Genomic DNA, 19,825 nt, shown 5'->3' with positions numbered 1-19,825 from the left:
TCTCCATCCTTGCTCCTGGATACTAGCACCCCAGTGCTTGTCACTTCTTTATGTCTTTGGGGTGAACCAAGCTGCCCTTCCCGCTGCTCTCCCCACTCCCGCTGCTGGGGTCAGCTGCCAGGAGGGCGGGCACAGCTCCTCTCCCTGCCCGCCACCCCGGGGGGGCTCCTCCAAGCACCCCTCACTGCAGGAGCCAGCGCTGAGCGGGTGAGGGCTCGGGGAAGCCGAGCAGGGCAGCCTGGCCGCCTGCCACCGGCTCTTTGCAGCTGGCCGAGCGCTGCCAGGGCGCAGACCTTGGGCAGGAAGGGTTGCAAAACAGCCAGGGAGGGAAAGCAAAGAGGCTGGAGTGTGTTGGGGTGCAGCGGGGAATCCCAGAGCGCTGCTGGCAGCAGCCCAGCCAGGGCGGTATGCGGCAGGGAGATGGGATGTCTCCAGGACTGACCCCCCAGCAGGGCCCCGTTCCTGGAATTAGGGCTGTTTCTCAGGAAGGATGACCAGCTTGCTTTTCTCCCCAGGATGGGAGGGAAACATTTGCTGTCAGATCGGCCTGGCTGTTTTCCCAGCGGACATGGCTTCCCAGCATCCACAGGCTTAACTCCTCTCGTGGGCGGGTCCCGTCTCGCACCTCAGAACCCTATAGCTGGTACAGAGCTTTGCACAAAATGGGGATCCTGATTGCTTGACTCAGCCCCCCACCCCTCTCCCCAGCTTAGACTTTCCTAAAAACAATCAAACCCTGACAAGAAAGCATCCACCCTGAAGTAATTGGGCTTGGAAATTCTTTTGGAGGCTCCCGGAGGAGTCCTCCCAAAGGAGAAGGTTTTCCTGGTCCTACTGCACAGCCCAGCGTGGTGCTTACACTGGCAGCTGCACAGGAGGGGCTGGGGGGCATTTTTCTTTCTGCCCCATCAAACCTTTTGGAGAACCTGAAATTCCACCCAATGGGACAGGAAACTCTACCTGATGACCTCTTAAGCAAGGGAGCTGAATTAAGGGTGTTGTGAATGCCAAGCGGGGCCACAGCAGCACCCTCAGCATGAGCTTGCCACCCATGTCACTCACCTGCAGGCCCCCAGGTGATGTGTCCCTGTCCCGCTGCCCCCCGGCCCCCGCCCAAGTGATGCTGAGCCTGCCGAGAGCCGCTCCGGCTCCTGACACGGCCAACTGCTGCTTCCCTGCTGACCTCAGCCCAGGCAGCTCCGGCCCCTTGCGTTTCGCTCCAAGCTTCCAGCTGAAGCAGCGGGCAGGGGCTTAACTCCTGCAGGACACAAGAATGACATGGTGTGCTCCTCCGGGGTGTCAGAGCACCCAGTATCTGGCCCTGTGGAGGGTGTGGGGACAGAGAAGCAGCAACAAAGAGGTCCCTGCCTGCAGCATTTGATGCAGGGAGGATGTTTGCCTTTTCTGTAAGAGCAGCCGCCTTGGGAGGTAGCACAGGCAGCCCTTCCCTTCCTCCTCAAATGCTGAATGGCCGGACGTTTGCCGAGATGGAGATTACAGCACACGTGTATCCAGATTTCTGCCTCACCGTGCCCATGAGAATGCAGGGAGCAAGAAAGAGGGACCAGCCCTATAGCTCTGCTTGGCAGGAGCAGAGGCAGGAGGGAAGGGGCTGATGGTTTCTCCGCCAGCAACAGTGATGCCAAGGCACAGAGCCCGGTCACCCACCACGGAGAGCCTTTCAAAACACGTCCCTCCCTCCCCGTGGGAGGTGTCGCTGTGCTGAGGGTGTCCCAGCTGTGCAGAGCAGCCCCTTGTCCTGGGCAACAGACAAAGAGTGGGTACACAGGCGCCCGCCCAGCCCCGGCGCTTTGGCAGGGCAGAGAAGCGAGCCATTGTCCCCGCGCGCGGCCAGCCCCGGCACCAGCCGCTGCCAAGGACGGACCGGTGGAGGCTGCCTGGTGGGACACAGCAGAGCCGAGCGGCTGCACCATGGCTGGGCTGCCAGGGCCAGCGGCAGCCCTGGTCCTGCTCTGCCTGGCCGTGGGGCTGGAGGCCAGCCCGGAGCTCTCTGGTGAGTCGGGGTGCAGGCCTGGGGATGCTGGGGACTGTGCCGGTGGGAGGGGAGGGCAAAGCAGCAGCCAGGTTGGCAGGACAGGGACAAGTGAGGCACAAAGCAGTGCAGGCCAGAGGGAGGCTGCCAAATTTAAAAAGAGGGGTTTTTACCCCCACGGAAGGGCTGGGATCTGAAAACACCCCATGCATGTCCCGCAGCCTTGGTGTGAGTGAGGCAGCGAGTCCCCTCGCTGCTGCTGCACTCTGTTGGACAGCTTGGAGGCAGAAATGGAAAAACAAACAAATCTTAAGACAGTCCCAGAGGTTTTCTGAGACCCCCCAGGCCATGACGCTCATGTCCCTGGTGCTGAGTGGTGTGTGGAGCTGAAGTCTTCTGGAGCGCCCAGGGGTCCCTCAAGCCTTTGCTGCTCTGGGAAGGTGAGGGAAGAGATGGGCTGAAGCCCTGCGTGGACCCCGGCTGGAGCTGGCAGCTGCTGTCCCCAGCTGGAGTCACCTGTGAGCAGGGAGGCTGTGGGGGCACCGCCACAAGGCACAGCAAAGGCCAGACCCTCTTCCCTGGGCTGAGCCTTACAGATGCAGCTGAAGCAGAAATTTGGGATCCTTTGCGCTCCAGCGCTTGGGACAATTAGGATGGGTGCAGGCAGGCTGGGTGACCGTGGACTGCGGTTCCTCTGAGGGATCTTCTAGAAACAGCCACCTCCTGCTCCGCTCTGCCGGGCCCGGCACGGTGCCGGTGAGCGCGGCAGGGCGGGCTGCGAGGGAGGATGTGATTTCATCTGGGCAGAGCCAACTGCACAACCGCACATCAGGGACTGAGTCAGCGGCACCGGCGGGCCGCCGGCATCGCTCACAAAATCCGCCTGCAGCCTCCTTGCCCTGGTTTCACCCACAAAAAAAATACATCTTCTAAATTGCTCACTGCCCCAAAATATGATGGAGAAACCTGCAGCCCTGTTTGAGCCTCAATTTTAAAATACAAACCAACAGTGCTGCCAGCCGGCACGGTGGCAGAGGAGGGTGCCTTCTGCAAGGCAGGCTGGATTTGAGGAAACCCACATTCCTCCCCCGTGTCCCCTACCATCCCCAGGGCTGGGCTCAGCCCTCGGTGCCCAGGGCTGGCCGGGCAGCGGGGGTTTGGGCAGCCCCACCACCAGCTGCCTCAGAGATGAGCTGGCAGGTTTGGAGCTGGCACCAAGCAGAAGTCAAGCCCTGGGTGGCTCTGGAGCCTGCACAAGGGCCTGGATGATGCTGCAGCAGAAGGAGATGGGGGCCGGGAGCCCGAGCAGGGTCCCGTGCCCTTCATGGCTCCCAGCGCCTGGTGAAATGAGGTAACTGGAGGAGAGAGACAGGACAGGGCTTGTCCTGCCCCCTCTTTGTGGGCACTGCACCCCAGGAGGCTGAGCCAGCTCTGCGCCCTCCAAGGCGCAGCTTGCCTGTTCCCATCCACCTCCTCCACCTCTGCCTCTCTCTCTCCCCCAGTGTGCAGAGGAGCAAGCAATGGCTCACTTGCACAGGGCTGTGGCCTCCCAGTCGCTCATCCCGTGCTTACAAGGAGAAAGGAGCCGAGAAATGCCAGCAGCTGCCCGTGTCCAAGGGAAATATCAGCTCCGAGCGGGAGCAGCTCCCAGCCGCAGCCGCTGCTGTCCCCTGGGGAGGGATGCTGGCTGCAGATGCCAAGCGGTTAGCAGCAGCAGGGAAGGCGAAAGGAGCCCTTTGTGCAGCTGAGCCTGGCACCAGTTTGCAGAGGCACAGAAGGAGAAGCGCAGGGCTGGGAACTGGGGATCCCACCCACCTTCTTATATTGGTTTCAGGGAGTTTCACTGGGCTGGGGTACGGGGTGCATGTCCTGCCCCAGTCCCCCCACTGGGCTGGGGCTGGGGTGCAAGTCCCTCTGAGGACCCCACAGGTGGGGTCTGCAGTCTGTGACCTACCCAATAGCGCAGGGTCCTCCCTGGCAGGTACCACATTGCCCTGTCCCCCTCCTCCCAGCTTCAAAATGATGCTTCCACTTTGCTTTTGTTTTATTCAAAGGCCTGGTGCAAACTGCTCTGTCCAGGCCCCTACACATCATTTCTGTCAGATTTTCTGCTTCCTTGGCCTCCTCCAGCAACCAGTGCCTGCTCAGAGCACCCCTGGCAGCTTGCAGAGCTTTTATTAAAACAGCTTCCTTGCTCACTCAACATCCAGCACAGCTGGTACCAGCCAGAGCTGATAGCTGTATGTTAAACCCTCTTAAAGGCTGGGCAGGACAGCGCCACCTTACCATCCCTTGCAGGGAAAACAACAGGGTAAGTGGTTTGGGACACAAACAAGCAGAGTTAAAAGAGAGAAATACCCCGTGCTGGGAATTCAGAGAGAGAAGGGCCAGTGTCTGTCAGCCAGGCCATGGCCTGGGGATGGCTCATACCGATGTACAGGGCTTCTCCAGCAGACACATCCGGGTCAGCTGGGCACAGATGACGATTTGGTGGCTCACACCCATCCATACTGACCCAGCCAGCCGTGGGAGCTGGCATCAGCCTCTGCACCCTTCTCTCCTTCAGCCCGTGGCTCAGCATGGTGTGACAGAAAGCATCCCCCCCGCCCTGACTCCGGCGATCACCTCTGAGTGATCATCTCTGGCTCATCCTTGCTTTCTCTTCCCCATGCCTCCATAGCAAGCCTGATTTTCCCTAAACCCTTCACTAGTCCTCATGGGATTCTTCCATATGTATTTTTTCTGGCCTGTCATCCTGCCTCCAGCTTTTGCTTATGTTTGCTAACCAACTTGGCTACTCCGCGCTGCTTTCCAGCCTCTTGGCTGCAATGCTGCATATAAGATTTGCTGCAAGCCTATCTTCTCTGTTGCAGCCCCACTCTGGTCCTGTTTGCCCCATTAGTGCCTCAGCTGTAGTGGATGCAGCAGGAGATGAGTGCCGGGAGCCTGAGCAGTGTGCCGTGTCCTTCATGGCTTCCAGTGTCCAGTGATATGGGGCAACCAGAGGAGAGCGACAGGACAGGGCTTATCCTGCCTGGTCTTTGTGGGCACTGTGCCCCAAGAGGCTGGGCCGGCCCTGTGTCCGCAGTGCCACCAGCTGTCAGGAGCCCAAGCACCATCACTGCCGTGGTCCCGGTGTCTCCTCTGGTCAATGCCGCCTGTGCTTTCCCCCTCCAGGGTACCTGCGCAAGGTGCTGCGGAACCATACCGCCCACACCTGTGACGGGGAGCAGCTTCTCATCGTCTGCCCTCGCAAGACCACCATCAGCATCCTCGGCGCCTTCTACGGGCGTCGCGTACCCAGCCCCAACCTCTGTCCCAGCCCTGGCAATGCTTCCCAGGAGAGCATCGAGTGCATGTCTGCCACCGCACACCTGGTAAGGGCTGACAGTCCCAAGGGACCATTGGCTGCCCCTCCTGCCCCGCGTCACTGGGCTGGGTGGCTGCAGGCAGCACGGCCTCCCTGTGCCCTGAGGGTGGCTGCTGCCATCAGCATCGGGATTCACCTTTGAGGTCCTTCCCCCAAAGCATTTTGGGGAGATAAGAGTGGACAAGACTTCATGTGGTGGGTCCCAAGGTGGGGCAGCGCTGCCGGGGGAGCCTGGCAGGAGGCACTGCGGTGTCCTAAGCTGGGTTGTCAGTAGTCCCACAGGACGCAGCAGGCTCAGAGCAAGCCCTTCAGCTGGAGCTGGGTCCCGGGAGACGGGTGGCACAGCAGTCGGGGTGCTGGGCTGGAGAAGCAGGACAAGGGCCCTTGGGGGATGCTGTGCTAAGTCCTGCAGCTTCGTCCCCTGGGTTAGCACAGAGCTCAGCTCTTCCTCTGTCAGAAGCAGCACCCGTCCATGCTGGCAGCTCCCGAGAAGCAGGTTAATGAAGCAGGCCCAAAGGAGGGTCTGTTGATCGCAGGCACCAGAGCAGGGAGAGGGGAGGAAGGCGGAGGCTGGCAGAAGGGAAGGGGGGACCTCTGCAAAGCTGATGCCTGGCTGGAGAAAACACTTGCTGGACTGCTGCACGAGTCCCACAGCCTGCTCCATGCTGCAGGTGTGCTCGATTCTTCTTTGTGTTTGGGGACAACCCTGTGCCCAGTGAGGACACCAGCCCTCCACTGGCCCCACATATGAGACATAATGAGCAGCTTGAGGAATGGAACAGAGAAGATTTGGGACAGATGTTGTCCCTCGGCCTCCTGCAGCTTTACCCTGGCTTGTGGCTCTCCACGCTGGCATGGCTGGCCTCAGCATCCATGGCTTTGGGTTGCCTTGGACAAGACGAGCTGTTGCAGCTGGCAGCAGCACAGTCCAGGCATCATAGCAGTCATCTGGCCGGGAGCAAGGAGAGCAATAATGCTCATTCTGCAAAGCCTTGAGCATGTGTCCTCTGCCCACCAAACTCCTCCAGTTCTCAGCAACTTCTCCCTTGGCTGAACGCTTGACCTGCACTCACCCATGGTCCTCATGCAGCCTGAGGCTGCATCTGACCTTGTAGACACAGGAGCCTGGTCTCTGCCTTTTCTGGAGCCCTGCTTGGCCGGGCAATGCTCCCCAGCCCCAGCTGCAAAGCCCTGGTCCGGCTACTCAGCTCCACCCATGGCTGGAGAGATGCTGGAGAGCAGGTGAGATGGGCAACACGCCGTGCTATGCCGGACACAGCGTGCCCAAACCATACCCACTTCTCCCTCCTGGTCACAGGGCTCTGACCCAGGGCAGCCAGGACACATGCTGGGGGCCAGCAGGAGGCTTGCTTGATGGGGAGAGGGTTTCATGTGCTACTTTTTTATTCCTGTTCCAGCTGCTTCCTAGGGCTGGAGCAAAACCGCAGCAAACCCAGCTGCACACAGCTGCCTGTGGGGAAGGGGAACACAGAGCCAGAGAAGAGGAACAAGAGCTGAGGGGCCAGTTCCCTGCCCTGGAAGCTCACAAGGCTTTGCTGCCCGGCCCTGCTCCAGCTGCAGGTCCCATCCTGGCACCTTGCAATGTCCAGGAGCTCTGCAAGCACTGGGCCAGACTGTGCTGGCACGGCACCGGGTCGGCCCCACAAACCACCGTGCAAACACAGGTCACGGTCCCCAGAGCTTGTGTGTCAAGTGCAGGATGGAGGATACAGCCCAGCACAGATGTTTGGAGACTGAAGGGCAGGTCTGTGAGCAGGATCTGTGCAGCTCAGGTTTGCAGCGAGATGGAGCTGCTCCATCCAGGGGACAGCGACTGTATGGGGCTGGGATCCCTGCTGCTGGGAAGCTGCTGGTGGAGAAAGGACATCTGAAGAGTTGCTGAGGCTCAGCTCTGCTTAAGCAAAACTTGAGGAGAGGGATTAATTGCTTTTCCTCCTCGAATTTCTCGTCTAGCAGCCAGTGAAGACCAAAAGGAGGCTCCTCCAGTGCTGAGCTGAGGGAGGCAGGGTCGGAGGAGGGAGAGGGGGGGTGAAAAGGGGCTCTGTCGTTTCAAGTGGTGGGACCCCAGGGATTGAGCTGCGGGGCCATTTCCCAGTGGGGACAGCAGAGGACAGCGAGCAGCGGCAAAGGCCACCCCGGGGCCAGGCGGGGACGCTGCCCGAGCGGCTCCGTGGTGCGAACCCGCGTCCCCATCTGGTGGCCTCGCTGCGCATTGCACGGAGCCCCGGGGCGTGGACCTGCGTGCGCGGGTGTTGCACAGAGCCGTGGCGGTGTGCACACCCTCACGGGTGTTGCACGGTGCCGTGTCGGTGTGCATGCCTGCACGGGTGTTGTACAGAGACATGTCAGTGTGCACACCTGCACAGGTGTTGCACAGAGACGTGTTGATGTGCACACCTGAACGGGTGTTGTACAGAGACGTATCGGTGTGCACACCTGCACGGGTGTTGCACAGGGCTGTGTCAGTGTGCACATCTGCACGGGTTTTGTACAGAGACGTATCAGTGTGCACACCCACACGGGTGTTGCACGGGGCCGTGTCGGTGTGTTGCACGGGGCCATGTCAACATGCACACCTCCCTGCATGTTGCACGGGGCTGTTATCTTGCATGCCTGCACAGCCGCTGCACACACATGGCGTTGTGCCGGCACAGGTACTGGCAGACATGCTGGCACACAGCTCTGCGTGGGTGTAGGGAAGGAACAGATCCAGGAACCAACACATGAAGCACGGTGACTGTGGCAGAGCGGTTGGAGTGAGCAGCCAGCCGTAGGACCCCTCTGCAGACTGAGAGGCCATTTCCCTGAGGCTGGTGATGGCACTGAAGGCAAGGAGGCGAGAACAGCCCCAGGAGTCCTCACCCGTCTTCCTGTCTGTCCTGCTTTGCTCTCCAGAAGCTGCTGGCCGAGTGCCAGGACCAGCAGTGGTGCCAGTTCTTGGTGCACAGCCAAGTCTTTGGGCCAGACCCGTGCCCTGGGACACACAAGTACCTCATCACTTCCTACAAGTGCCGGCCAGGTAAGGTGGAGTGAGGTATGGGCAATGCTACAGGGTGGCTTCCCTGGCCTCCTGTACCTCCAGCCCTGCCCTGGGCAGCGCTCAGACCCTTGGCTGGGCTCAGGGAGGAGGGGATTGCAGGTGACTCAGGATGCACAGAGGCACTCTGCGGTGACATTCCCCAGGGAACCATCGGGTCAAGACTGTGTGTGAGAACAACAAGCTGAGGCTACAGTGCCGACCAAAATCCGTCCTGGCCATTTATTCTGCAAATTACGGACGATTCCTGCGGGGCAAACCAGAGTGTGAAGCCCTGAACCCTGAGGGACCTCATATAGGTATGCTAGATCAGTTTGAGCCAGAAATGACGCAGGAGCCCTGCAGAGAGCATGGCACACATATGCAATTGGGCTGTACCTGTGCCCCTTGGCCACAGCTGGCTGGTGCATGGTGGGCAGGGGCAGGTCTGCCCATGCGTCCATGCCCCATGTCTCTGCAGAGTGCTTGGCTCCAGATGCCCTGCGGAGGGTCTCCAAGAAGTGCCACCGCAAGGGGAACTGCACCGTGGCTGCTGACCAGGCCACCTTTGGGGACCCATGCCTGCCCGGCATGAAGAAACAGCTACGAGTGTCCTACACCTGCGGTGAGAGCCACCCACGAGGGCTGAGCCCCCGCTGTGCCGGCCCCATGCTGTGCAGGCAGGGCTGTGGGGCTCCTGGGGGAGGCAGGGGCTGCTGGGGACAAGCAGGGTGGTGATGGTCAGCCTTTGCTCTCCTTGCAGTGCCCAAGCAGCTGCTGGAAGAGGTGGGCCCTGACACCTCAGACCCCTTCCTGCTCTCGGACTATATGCACGGTAATGTGGGGGGAAGGCTATGCCAAAAGCAGTGCGGCACTGTGTCTGTGCCTGGGTGAACCAAGCTTTCCATGGCCTGTCTACATCTGCAGTGCCCACCGCTGGCACGAGCCCTGCAGCTCCATCCCAGCAGTGCTGCCCCATCAGTTGTTGCCCAGGGGCTGGAGAGATGTGCTCTGCTGGGAGCGGAGGAGCCGCAGAGGAGCACCCCAGCGGGCAGGGGAACGCTTCTGCAGGGAGGAAGGAGTTCGGTGTAGGGAAGGAGACAGGCAGGGACAGGCAGCCGGGCAGTGGGGCCCTGGGCGGCACCTCATGTCACAGCCCGCATCCCCTTGTTCGCTGCAGGTGGCTGGTACAAAGGGCCCAGGTTCTCCAGGCTCCGGGAAGACCGGATGATTTTTACTAGCACTCTGGCAGCTTTTGCCCACCTTTGGGGTACGTGCCCTCCCCAGCACTTACACAGCATCTGGGGCAGCAGGACGGGCTTGGGAGGGTGGCTCAGGTCCTGAGGTCCCTGCTCAGCCTGGGGCTCAGCTCAGAGGCAGACAGACCCCAGACCCCTCCGGCAGGGTCAGCAGGCATGCGGGGCAGGAATGCAACAAGTGCCCATGTGGGGCTTGTGGGGGGAACGTAGGGCAAGAGCTCAGAGGTTGAATGAGCCCCAAGGTCCTACAGCACCATCAGTCGTGTGTCCTGCAGCCCTGCCCTCGGACCTTCCTTATTGATGGGCTGAATTGCCTGCTGGGTCTCCTTCCTTCCTGCCCTGTCTGCAGGGGCCCTTGCTGATGGAGGGCACTTCTCTGCAGGCAAAAGTTTCCCTTGCCAGGGGAAATTACCCATTTAAATCCCTGGAGAGATGATTCCTCTCACTGTGCTGCTTACCACGCCTCCCAGTGGGGGTTTCCAATGGGGAAACGGGCATTTTGGGACACTAGTGGGTGCTGGTGAGGCTCTGGTTGACGCTCCCATGGTCACTGGGGCAGGGTCTGTCCTGCCCCTGCAGCCTGGGTGCTGAGGGCGTCCCTACTCCCCTCCTCTTCTTCCCCTGGGCACAGGTCCCCAGCCCGCTGCGGAGGCCGCTTGTACCCTGGTGTCTCTTTGTTCTTCACTTCCCAGGAGTCCCAGAGAAAGTTGGCCTCTACTTTCTTTGTGGGGTCTCAGGAGGCCTCATGCTCCTGCTGTGCATCATCAGCCCCAAAACGACGTTCCTCCAGGAGCTGGGAGAGGCTCTCAAGGACCCGGAGCTGGGGAGCAGCTCTGAGCTGAGCAGGACCAAGCTGCGCGAGGAGCAGGACGAAGAGCTTCCCGACGACAGCTCCTCAGACTCCTCCTTCCGCCGCCTCACCCGCACCTACCGGGCCACCGACAGCATCTTCAGCCCCGAGCTGACGGCGGCCATGGAGGGGGCGGTGGAGCACCAGGGCCGCGGGGGGGAGGAGATCTGGATGCCCAAAGAGTCGAGCCCATATGCCATCCACAAGATCAAATCGGCCACCAAATAAGAACTGGAACAAAACGGCTGGAAGAGTGCCAGAGATTAAGTGGGATATGACACAAGACACAAGAGTTTGGGCTCCTCGGGGTGAGTGGGCATCCCGAGTGGCAGCAGGAACAGGGACAGAGCAGCCTCAGTGTGGCCACCAACCCACTGCTCCACCAGTCTGGAAACCTCTAACCCAGGGGTAAGATGTGGTCCTTGGGTGTGATGAGGGGCTGCAGGGTGGGTTGTGGGGCCACTGGGTCCTTTATCACAAACACGCCGCTAACCCCGAGCTAACTTCCCCATGATCGGCTGGCTCCAGTACTTAACCCTGACCAGCCATGCCGAGCGCACCCTTGGCCTTGCCGGGCTCTTTGCTCCTGTTTCTTCTTGGGTGCTGGCTTCCACCCCTGGTGCTGCAAACACCCCCCAGTGCTCAGACCGCATGCAGATGGCAGGTGCAGAAATGGCCAGGACATGGGGACAATGTGGAGTGGGTGGGAGAGCGCTGCGCGCATCCCCCAGCACAGCCCTGGTATCCCCCATGGGGCTGTGGGCATTTGGGAGCTCTGTCACCTCGCTTTGCTCTGTGCTTTCCTTCTTGTTTTCCCCACGGCAGGAGAGCTCCAGGCTCACTTGCTGGGGCTTTTTCCAGTAAATAAATGCAGCAGCTCATAGACACAGTGTCCCTCCATGACCTCTGCCATTAATAGAGAAAAGGGAGGAAAAAGGAAGCGGTAAAGCTCAGTCGTAGTGTGCGGATCTGCTTCTTGCCTCCTGCTGGTGTTTCTGGTGCTGAGCCATGGGGAGCAACAAGTTGGGCCTGTTTTAGCCTGGGAAAGGGTAAGGTTTTAGCCTGGGGAAGGGAAAGCAGTCCTTGTGGATCCCATGAACGACACTTCTCTGCCCTTGCAACTTGTCTTGAGCCCGAGGCTCTCTGTCTGGTAAGCAATCCTGGAGCGACCATTCCCATGTGCCGTGCAGAGGGGTTTCTCGGCAGCCTCACGGTGTCAGGAACCTGGGCTGAGGGCTCCAGCTCCGTAAGGCAGCGTGGGCTCTGCAGTGCTGGGGGAAGGGGCTGGATGGGAGCAGTGACGCAGCTCTTGCACATTGGGAACACTGCAGGTAAAAATGTTCTTGAGCTAGCACATAGCAGGGTCTGTTTTTCCATCTGCCATTGCGCATGAAGTGCCTGGGCTGAGTGCAGCAAGAGAGGGCTGTGGGGGACATCAGTGCACCCCTTAACCCAGCTGTTGGGGGCCGGGGAGGCCCCAGCCCCATCTCTGCAGGCAGAGCCGCGCTGTGCTTGGCGGTGGATGCTCTCTGGTGCAGAGCCCAGTGCCACGGCAATGCAGGAGCCTTGCGCTGCTGCTCCAGTGAGGGGGGCAAGGACTGGCATCCTGCCAAATTCCCAAGGGGGATTTGGGAGACTCTCACCTCAAACCAGCACCCAGTGTCCTTTGATGACAGGCAGGACTAAGACTATGCCTGGACCCCTAGCACATCTCCTGCTGCAGACCCAAGGCATTCACCTTGCGGGGTCCGCTTCTTGCTTCCCCCAGCTTTCCTCCAGTCCCCCGGATGGCTGGGTGGGATTCCAGCATGTGGTGTGAGCCACCACCTGCAGCAGGGCTGGATCCCCACAGCCTCCCCAGGGGCGGCAGCACCGTGGGGACTGGAAAAGCCGGCTTCCCCCTGCCAAGCCCGGGCAGGACGGGCAGACACAGACCCATCCCAAAGCAGCAGCTCTTCCAAGCCCCACAGAGCCGCGGGCAGATTTAGATGGGGGTTTTTGGCTGACGATCTTATCCCACAGGCCGATGCACCGTGTTTCCATCTGCAGTGGGATGTGTCCCAGCTCTGACTCGTGAGTACGCACCCAACTCATATATTTGGCTGGAGTACGCACTGCCCCAACATGCACAAGGAGAGGCAGACAACCGGATCCTATAAGGATCCCAGACCGATCATGAGTGAACCTCAGGGAGCTCCCAGGCCAGGGATGGCAGCGGTGGCACCAGGGGACCTGGGGCTGGAGAATACAAGTGGCCGAGAAGGAAACAAGATGGGCTGGAGCCACAGCAGCCCTGCCCAGTTTGGGGGACTGAAGGTATCCGAGATCTGTGGGACGCAGGTTCAAAGCCTTGTGGGCTCCCCTCAGCAATGCCGCATCCCACAGCCATTCTGCTGCTCCTGGCTGTCAGTGGCCCCAGGTCTTTCTGCTGGAGAGGTGGCAGAGCTGCCCACACGCAGCCTGAGCTGCCCTGCTTGTCAGCACAGAGCAGGACTCATCCTGCCCTCATGGCCCCTGGGCAGCATGTTTAAGTCCCCTCGGAAGCTGGCACCAGGAGGTTTCCCTAACAAGGGTTCATCAGCTCCACCAGCAACAGCAGCACATGGGTGTGAGATTATCCCTAAGGATTTCCTTGGATTAAACTTAGGAATCTTCTGGCTGGGGAAAGCTCTCCTCTACTGCAGCGCTGAGCTCTGCTGAGCTTATCTCCACTGGGGGTTTCCCTTGAGCCTGAAGCCTGGCACAGTGCTGAAAGCCCCCAGGAGCTGGGGAGGGGAAGGGACCTCTGCATGACAGGTGGCACATGTGCCACCCCCCATCCTTGTCCCCAAGGGAAAGGGGATCAGGTCAGAGCATTCCTGAAGCCTCTGGGACCACGGGAGCAGCTCAGATGTTGTGTGGGCTGGTCAGGGGCTGTCCACCGACAACCACCCTGCACAAACAGGGCAGTCCCTGCCCTCAGAATCCCCTTTTTCTCCCACCAGTGCAGCTCAGCATCCCCCAGTTGAGCTCAGGTGATGGGCATGGGGCGGGTGCCAGGTTACCGCAGCCACCCTGCAGCCACTGCCAGCCCTGCTCCCCCAGGTACCTGTCATGGCCACCTGTGACATGGATGCTACTCAACACCTCCATTCTCCTCCCAGAAAATGAGATGTTGGGGGCAGGGGGTGGCTGGCTGGGGACTCCTCAGTGAGAAGGTCAACCTCCCCCCTCCTAATCTCAGCAGGGGATGGGAAGTGGACAGACCCTCTGAGAGCAACCAAGCCCGAGATGGACTCTCTTGGATGCCCCGAGCACAGCAGTCAGGAGCAGAAGGCAGGGGAGGAGGCAAGAGGGACAGACCCTTTCCCCCAGCCGTGCTGCAAGGGCTTCATAGGGCAAGCAGGATTCCCCCTGGTGAGCACTGAACAGCACTGTTCGAGGTCATTTGCAGCAGTGGATTGTAGCCCTTAGAGCTCAACCAACAGGGGCGAACCGGTGGCTGCTGATGCCATCCCTGCCCAGCCTGGCATAACAGGCTTACTTGACCCCTTAACCAAATGTGATATTTTGGTTCAGGGCCCACAGGAGGTAAAGCCCTGAGCCATAACTGAGCCAAGAACTTCTCTAATTCAAATCTGCTCCCTGAAAACCCACAAAGGAGCAGGGACACAGTGAGCATCAAGGCATATGAGCTTGGAACACCCATCATGCAATTAACTCAGGAAAAGTGGGTGGCTTTTTCAAGACTCATTTATCAAGGAACAAAGAAAGTTGTGGGTACAAGAAGTCTCACGCAGACCTTTTGCGTTGCATACAATTTGACTAGGAGCCAACCACTTTATTCTGTAGATCTGACAGCCCGGGTGAGGCTTTGTGAGCTCTCCCTGCACTGCGGGGACACCCTCGAGGTTGCCCCTTGAGACAGGACCTGTCACCGCCTGCGGATCTCTGGTACGCGGGCAATGTCTCACATAACCTTGTCACGTGGTAACTCAGATTTGTGCCTTGCTAACTTGGATTTTGTGCTGGCAGCTTTGATTCTGCCTTGGTGGTCTTGAATCATCATTCCAATGACTGTGCAGTACAGTAACAGTGAACCTTGCCGTAAAGCTTCATTACATTGCACTTTTACAACATCACATTAAAAACACTTTTGCTGATGCCTTCTTTGAGCGAACTAAATCACCCATTCACAGCACAAGGTGACAGGAGCTGCGTGACCAGCCAGGGTACACCCTGGCCCCAAACAAGAAACCCCCCCACCCGGTGAGAAAGCACAGCCCCGGTGTCCGGAGGGAGCAAAGCAGAGACCCACAGCCCTGGCTGCAGGAAAGGGGCAGCAGGCCAGGGTGGAGCCCCCGGCGTGGGCGCTGGGATCTGCGGAGGTCGCTCCGTCCCCCCATAACGGACGGGAGAACCGGGTCTGCCCGGGCACGGCGGCATAGCGACCAGCCCACGCTCACCGACCACCGCCATAGCACCCTGCAACGCCGGCCCCGCGAGGAGGATTTAAACGGCAACAGCCCCACCAATCACCGCGCGCCTCGGCGGGTCCGGCCCGCCTCCTCGGCAAACGCGCCTCTCCATCGGCCGTCTGGGCTGAATTTTAAACCCTGCCGTCCTGCCCCTTGGCAACCGCATCTCTACCCGCTCGCCGATTGGCCGCACCTGGCACCGCCCCGCGCTCTCACTGGTCGACGCTCGGCCAGTGCTGGCCGGCCGCTGCCGAACTGCTACTTTCAAAAGCGCCGGGGCCGCTGCGGGGCTGTGCTGCAGGTGAGCGGGGCTGGGGCTGGGGCTGGGGCTGGGGCTGGGGCTGGGGCTGGGGCTGGGGCTGGGGCTGGGGCTGGGGCTGGGGCTGGGGCTGGGGCTGGGGCTGGGGCTGGGGCTCGGGCTGGGGCTGGGGCTCGGGCTCCGGCTCCCTGGCTTTCCCTCTCCTGCGCCCCCATAGACTCGGTTTCCCCCCTTTCCGCGGTACCTCGTGAGATCGCATGGGGGCAGACCCCTGTCCCCTGGGGTGCAGAGGTGTCCCTGAGCCCGCTTCCCCCCTGGTGTTGGGGTGTAGGGGAGGGCGAGTTCTTACGTTGTTCTGCGGGATGTAGGGGCCTGGGAATCGCCCCTTCCCTGCTGCTCCCAGCCTCCGGTGGGTGTCGTGATGCTCCGTGTCCCTCTTCCCCTGGGGGAGCACGCCGGTCCTTGCTGCACCCCGCTCAGGACACTCTGCCTGCCGTGCTCAGGGAGGGGGTTGGGGTCTGTCCCTTGCTGCACCTCCCGGGGGTACACGTGCCCCGTGATCCTGCCCCTGGCTGTTGGGGTGTCCCTGGGGACGGCAGCCACCCCCATCAAGCCCTGCTCTGCTCCCAGCTCGCTTGTAGAGACCGACAGACAGAATGCCGCTGCCGCGCAATGCCAGGGTGCTGAGCACCAAGCAGCCCCGAGCAGGCAAGGTGGGCCCTGCCGCAGAGAATGCCAACCCAGACAAGGTGAGTCCCAAACCAGGGAGGGGGGGGCGGCTCCTGTGGGGCAAATGGCCCCCCATCTTCTAACAGCTTCTATCGTAGGAGGAGAATGCTCAGGCCAAGAGGTCGCCATCCTCGCCCCAGGGTGGGCCCAAGAAGAGGTCAGCGTTTGGGGACATCACCAATGTGAGTGCTGCTGTGGGGTGGGGGCTTTGGTGCCCCCAATGGCAGTGGGGCTGGCTATCCCCTCTGGCAGCAGGAGGAGGGGTCTCCCCGCGGGACACACCTCACTGCCCCATGCACCCTTCTGAACACCCCCGTTCTCACCCAAACAGGCTCGCAAGAGCCAGGTGGTGGCAGGAAAGAAGGAGGCCGTCAAAGTGGCACCGCACAAGACACAGAGAGCCCATACTGCCCTAGGGGTGGCCAAGAACAATGAGATCAACCTGAAAAAGTGAGTATCCAGTGGAGATGGCGACAGGGACCAGGGCAGGGGGGGACACTGGAGGGCCAGCACCTGTAAATCCATTTCATGGGGAAGAACATGCAGTGATGGGGACTTCTTTTGGGCAATGGAGACCATGAGCCGCCTGGGAGGGGCAGACAGTAGATAAAATAGTGTCAAGTTGTGCCAGGGGATGTTTAGATTGGGTATTAGGAGAAATTTCTTCATGGAAAGGATTGTCAGGCATTGGAACAGGCTGCCTGGGTAAGTGGTGGAGTGACCATCCATGGAGGTACATAGAAGGGCTCTAGATGTGGCTCTTAGGGACATGGTTTAGTGGTGAATTTGGCAGTGTTAGGTTTACAGTTGGACTTGATGATCTTAAAGGTCTTTTCCAAACTAAATGATTCTTAGAGACTCTACGGGGATACTTTAAGGGTGGCTTAGCCCCTTCCTGAGCAACAAGGAGGTCTGGAGAGCCACTTTCAGCCAGAAAATGTGGCTCCTCTCAGCAATGATTTATGCTCTTGTCCTGTCCAGGTCAATGAAGAAAACTCCCCCAATTGAGACTTCTGCAGAGCCCAAGGAGGATCCTGTTCCAGAGAAGCCAGCGCCTGTGCAGGTACTGAAGCCCTCTGGGCCCCCAGACTCATCCTGACAGTGCTGGTCTATGGCTGCTGCTGGTGATACTGGGGCACCAGGCAGTGCTTTGGACCTTGGAGATGCTTCGGCCAGTGTGGTGGGAACCCCACCACCTCCTTCCCATGGGAAGGAGCGGGGTGGGGGCTGTGGGGCGGTGGGGGCAGATGGGAAGAGGATACAGAGGTGCAGCAGCCTTGCCCTGAAGGTTTGACCAGCACCTGCAGAGCTTGGGGCCTCTCCCTGACCGCTGTCTCCTTTGTCCTGCCAGGCACCAGCAGTGGAGGACATAGACAAGGAGCAGCTGGGTGACCCCTATGCCAATGCAGAGTACGCCAAGGAGATCTTTGAATACATGCGGGAAAGAGAGGTGGGTGATACCTGGCCAGGGGTGGCAGCCCTGTCCAGGGAAGTAGTGACCATGTGGGCAGGGCTACCTGCTGCCCAGAGGTTCTGAGCACCTGGTGGGGGCCCACATGAGGTGGCAGGGGTCTCATTTGAGGATGGTGGTGTCCAGTGAGTCCCTGACAAGCCTTGTACGTTGGCAGGAGAAATTCATCCTCCCTGACTACATGGAGAAGCAGCCAGACATCAGTGGGGACATGCGTGCCATCCTGGTGGACTGGATGGTGGAGGTGCAGGTATGTGGGCATGGCCTTCTGCAGCACAGCACCCACCCTGGGCTGTCCCTGTGGAACCCCGGTGTGTTGGCAGAGGCTTCTGCAGCTGTCCCCAGTGCAGAGCTGGTCTTGCTGCTCCCCAGGTTGGGCATGTGCCCACATCCCTTCCTCTGAGCCCAGCCCTTGGGAGGGAAGCTGGGTCAGCAGGGCCTAGCTTCTGCCTGATACCCTGTCCCCCGCCCGCATCCTCGCAGGAGAACTTTGAGCTGAACCATGAGACGCTGTACCTGGCTGTGAAGCTGGTGGACCACTACCTGGTGGAGGTGGTGAGCATGAGGGACAAGCTGCAGCTCATCGGCTCCACTGCCATCCTCATTGCCTCCAAATTTGAGGTGACTCCTTGTGCGCTGTGCTGGGGCAGAGGGGGCTGTGCCTCTCTGGTCCCCATGGGTAACTGGAGAAGGCCGGGTGCCCACAGTGCCAGGCCGCTGCCCTGAGAGCTGCTGGGGTGGCGTGTCTGTCCTTGTGTTACCCCTTGCGTTACCCCTCCCTATCCCAATGTGAATGCAGTTCCTGATGAGCTGGATCCCATCTCCTGGTGTCACTGGAGACCTGGCTCCCCTCTGCTCTGCAGAGACCGAAAGGACACCTGAGTTCACCTCATGCAAGCAAGGCTTATAGTTAGAGCCCAGGACTGGGGCAGTAAACACAACATACAAGCCCCGCGGGATGCTGTAGAGTCCTTTTGGGATCTGGCAGGGCACAAGCCCTTACAGGGCCTTCAGACCAGTAGGATTTCCTAAGTGTTGCCAGGATGAGCCCATCAGTGTGCTGAGCAGTTGTGCCCCAGCAGGAGAGGTGCCCACCATGCGTGGATGATTTCCTCTACATCTGTGACGATGCCTACAAGCGGGAAGAGCTCATTGCTATGGAGATGAACATCCTCAGCACCCTCAAGTTCGACATCAACATCCCCATCCCCTACCGGTTCCTGCGACGCTTTGCCAAGGTGGGTGCAGCAGGAGGGTGGGTTGGTGTCCAGGTGCCTCCAGGGCCCCTTTGTGTTGGCTCCCAGCTGGCAGCAGGGAGCGTTGGGCCAAACCTCCCAACAGAGCTGAGGATGCTGGTCTGTCAAGCTTGGTTTGCGAGGTCTGTGCCTTGTGCCCCAGAGGCAGCACTCTAGATCCCCAAAAAGGTTGCGGGGGAGTAGTGCTGCTAAAAAAGCTCAGCCTTTCCCTGCCTGCCTGGCCGTAGTGCGCCCGTGCCACCATGGAGACGCTGACGCTGGCCCGCTTCCTCTGCGAAATGACGCTGCAGGAGTATGACTATGCCCGGGAGAGCCCCTCCAAGCTGGCTGCCAGCTGCCTGCTGCTGGCACTCACCATGAAGAACCTCGGTGGCTGGGTAAGCGCCTGCCCAACCTGCTGTCCGCCTCCGAAGCCCCCTGGTCAGCACCACGGGGGTGCAGGAGCAGATGGATCAGTGTGGGGATGGTGTTCTGGGGCTATGCCCAGATTTGGGGGGGCTGGAGAGGGAAGATGATGCATGTTCTACCACTGAGGACCCGGCTCAGCCCTGCTGCCCCTTTGCAGACACCCACACTGGAGTACTACAGCGGGTACCGGTCCCAGGACCTGCATCCCCTGGTGAAGAGGCTGAATTTCCTGCTCACATACCAGCCCCATGACAAGTTGAAAGCTGTGCGCACCAAGTACTCACACAGGTGAGCAGCGTGGGTCTCTACCTCGTGTCTGCTCCCTCCACAGAGGGTGGCACCACCAGCATGCACCCTTGGGTGCTGCAGAGAGCTGGGGGGCCTTGGTGGATGGGTGTCAGGGTTGTGACTGAGCCCTAATCATTATGGGTTCCTTCCAGAGTCTTCTTTGAGGTTGCCAAAGTCACCCCCATGGACATGCTCAAGCTGGAGGAGACACTGAAGAGCTGCTAGCCTGGCCTCTGTAAATAAACTGTAAATAGCTGGGTGCTCTCTGGCAGGGGAGTTCCATGTACATAACTAATACTAATTTTAACTGATGGGGAGGGAGGGGGTGGAAAAAAAAAAAGTCATATGAAGCTGTCAATAAAAGAAGCTGTCAATAAAATATTCTGTTTGTGTTACATGCTGGTGGTGACTGTGGGGCTAGGGCTATGGGATGATGTAGATCCCCTTG

At 59.9% G+C, this 19,825-nt stretch overlaps 2 protein-coding genes across 7 annotated transcripts; both read left to right on the top strand.

Moving 5' to 3' along the window:
- Positions 1-1,531: 1,531 nt before the first annotated feature.
- On the top strand, positions 1,532-11,394 carry LOC102089271 (protein eva-1 homolog C). 4 transcript variants are annotated; one of them, XM_013370319.3, is made up of 8 exons: positions 1,603-2,014; positions 5,171-5,370; positions 8,280-8,403; positions 8,568-8,720; positions 8,882-9,025; positions 9,164-9,235; positions 9,581-9,670; positions 10,352-11,394. In XM_013370319.3, exons 1-8 carry the CDS (start codon positions 1,933-1,935, stop codon positions 10,735-10,737), a joined length of 1,251 nt encoding a protein of 416 aa, XP_013225773.1. In that variant the 5' UTR covers positions 1,603-1,932; the 3' UTR covers positions 10,738-11,394. The 4 variants fall into 4 exon arrangements, with proteins under 4 accessions (XP_021156422.1, XP_021156423.1, XP_021156421.1 ...); XM_021300747.2 differs by lacking the exon at positions 8,882-9,025 and having other exon boundaries at positions 1,532-2,014; XM_021300746.2 differs by lacking the exon at positions 9,581-9,670 and having other exon boundaries at positions 1,576-2,014.
- A 3,673-nt stretch (positions 11,395-15,067) lies between these two features.
- On the top strand, positions 15,068-19,756 carry CCNB3 (cyclin B3). 3 transcript variants are annotated; one of them, XM_065028189.1, is made up of 12 exons: positions 15,068-15,267; positions 15,856-15,974; positions 16,053-16,136; positions 16,286-16,404; positions 16,936-17,017; positions 17,306-17,404; positions 17,583-17,675; positions 17,909-18,046; positions 18,508-18,663; positions 18,909-19,058; positions 19,247-19,377; positions 19,530-19,756. In XM_065028189.1, the coding sequence occupies exons 2-12, from the start codon at positions 15,882-15,884 to the stop codon at positions 19,600-19,602; spliced, it is 1,218 nt and encodes a 405-aa protein (XP_064884261.1). In that variant the 5' UTR covers positions 15,068-15,267; positions 15,856-15,881; the 3' UTR covers positions 19,603-19,756. The 3 variants fall into 3 exon arrangements, with proteins under 3 accessions (XP_064884261.1, XP_064884262.1, XP_005512228.2); XM_065028190.1 differs by lacking the exon at positions 15,068-15,267 and adding an exon at positions 15,305-15,634; XM_005512171.4 differs by lacking the exon at positions 15,068-15,267 and having other exon boundaries at positions 15,409-15,974.
- Positions 19,757-19,825: the final 69 nt, after the last annotated feature.

The sequence above is a fragment of the Columba livia genome, chromosome 12 (assembly GCF_036013475.1).
Source record: "Columba livia isolate bColLiv1 breed racing homer chromosome 12, bColLiv1.pat.W.v2, whole genome shotgun sequence".
NCBI classification, from domain to species: domain Eukaryota; kingdom Metazoa; phylum Chordata; class Aves; order Columbiformes; family Columbidae; genus Columba; species Columba livia.
The sequence above is the reverse complement of the archived record's forward strand: the minus strand, read 5'-3'. Positions and strand labels throughout refer to the sequence as shown.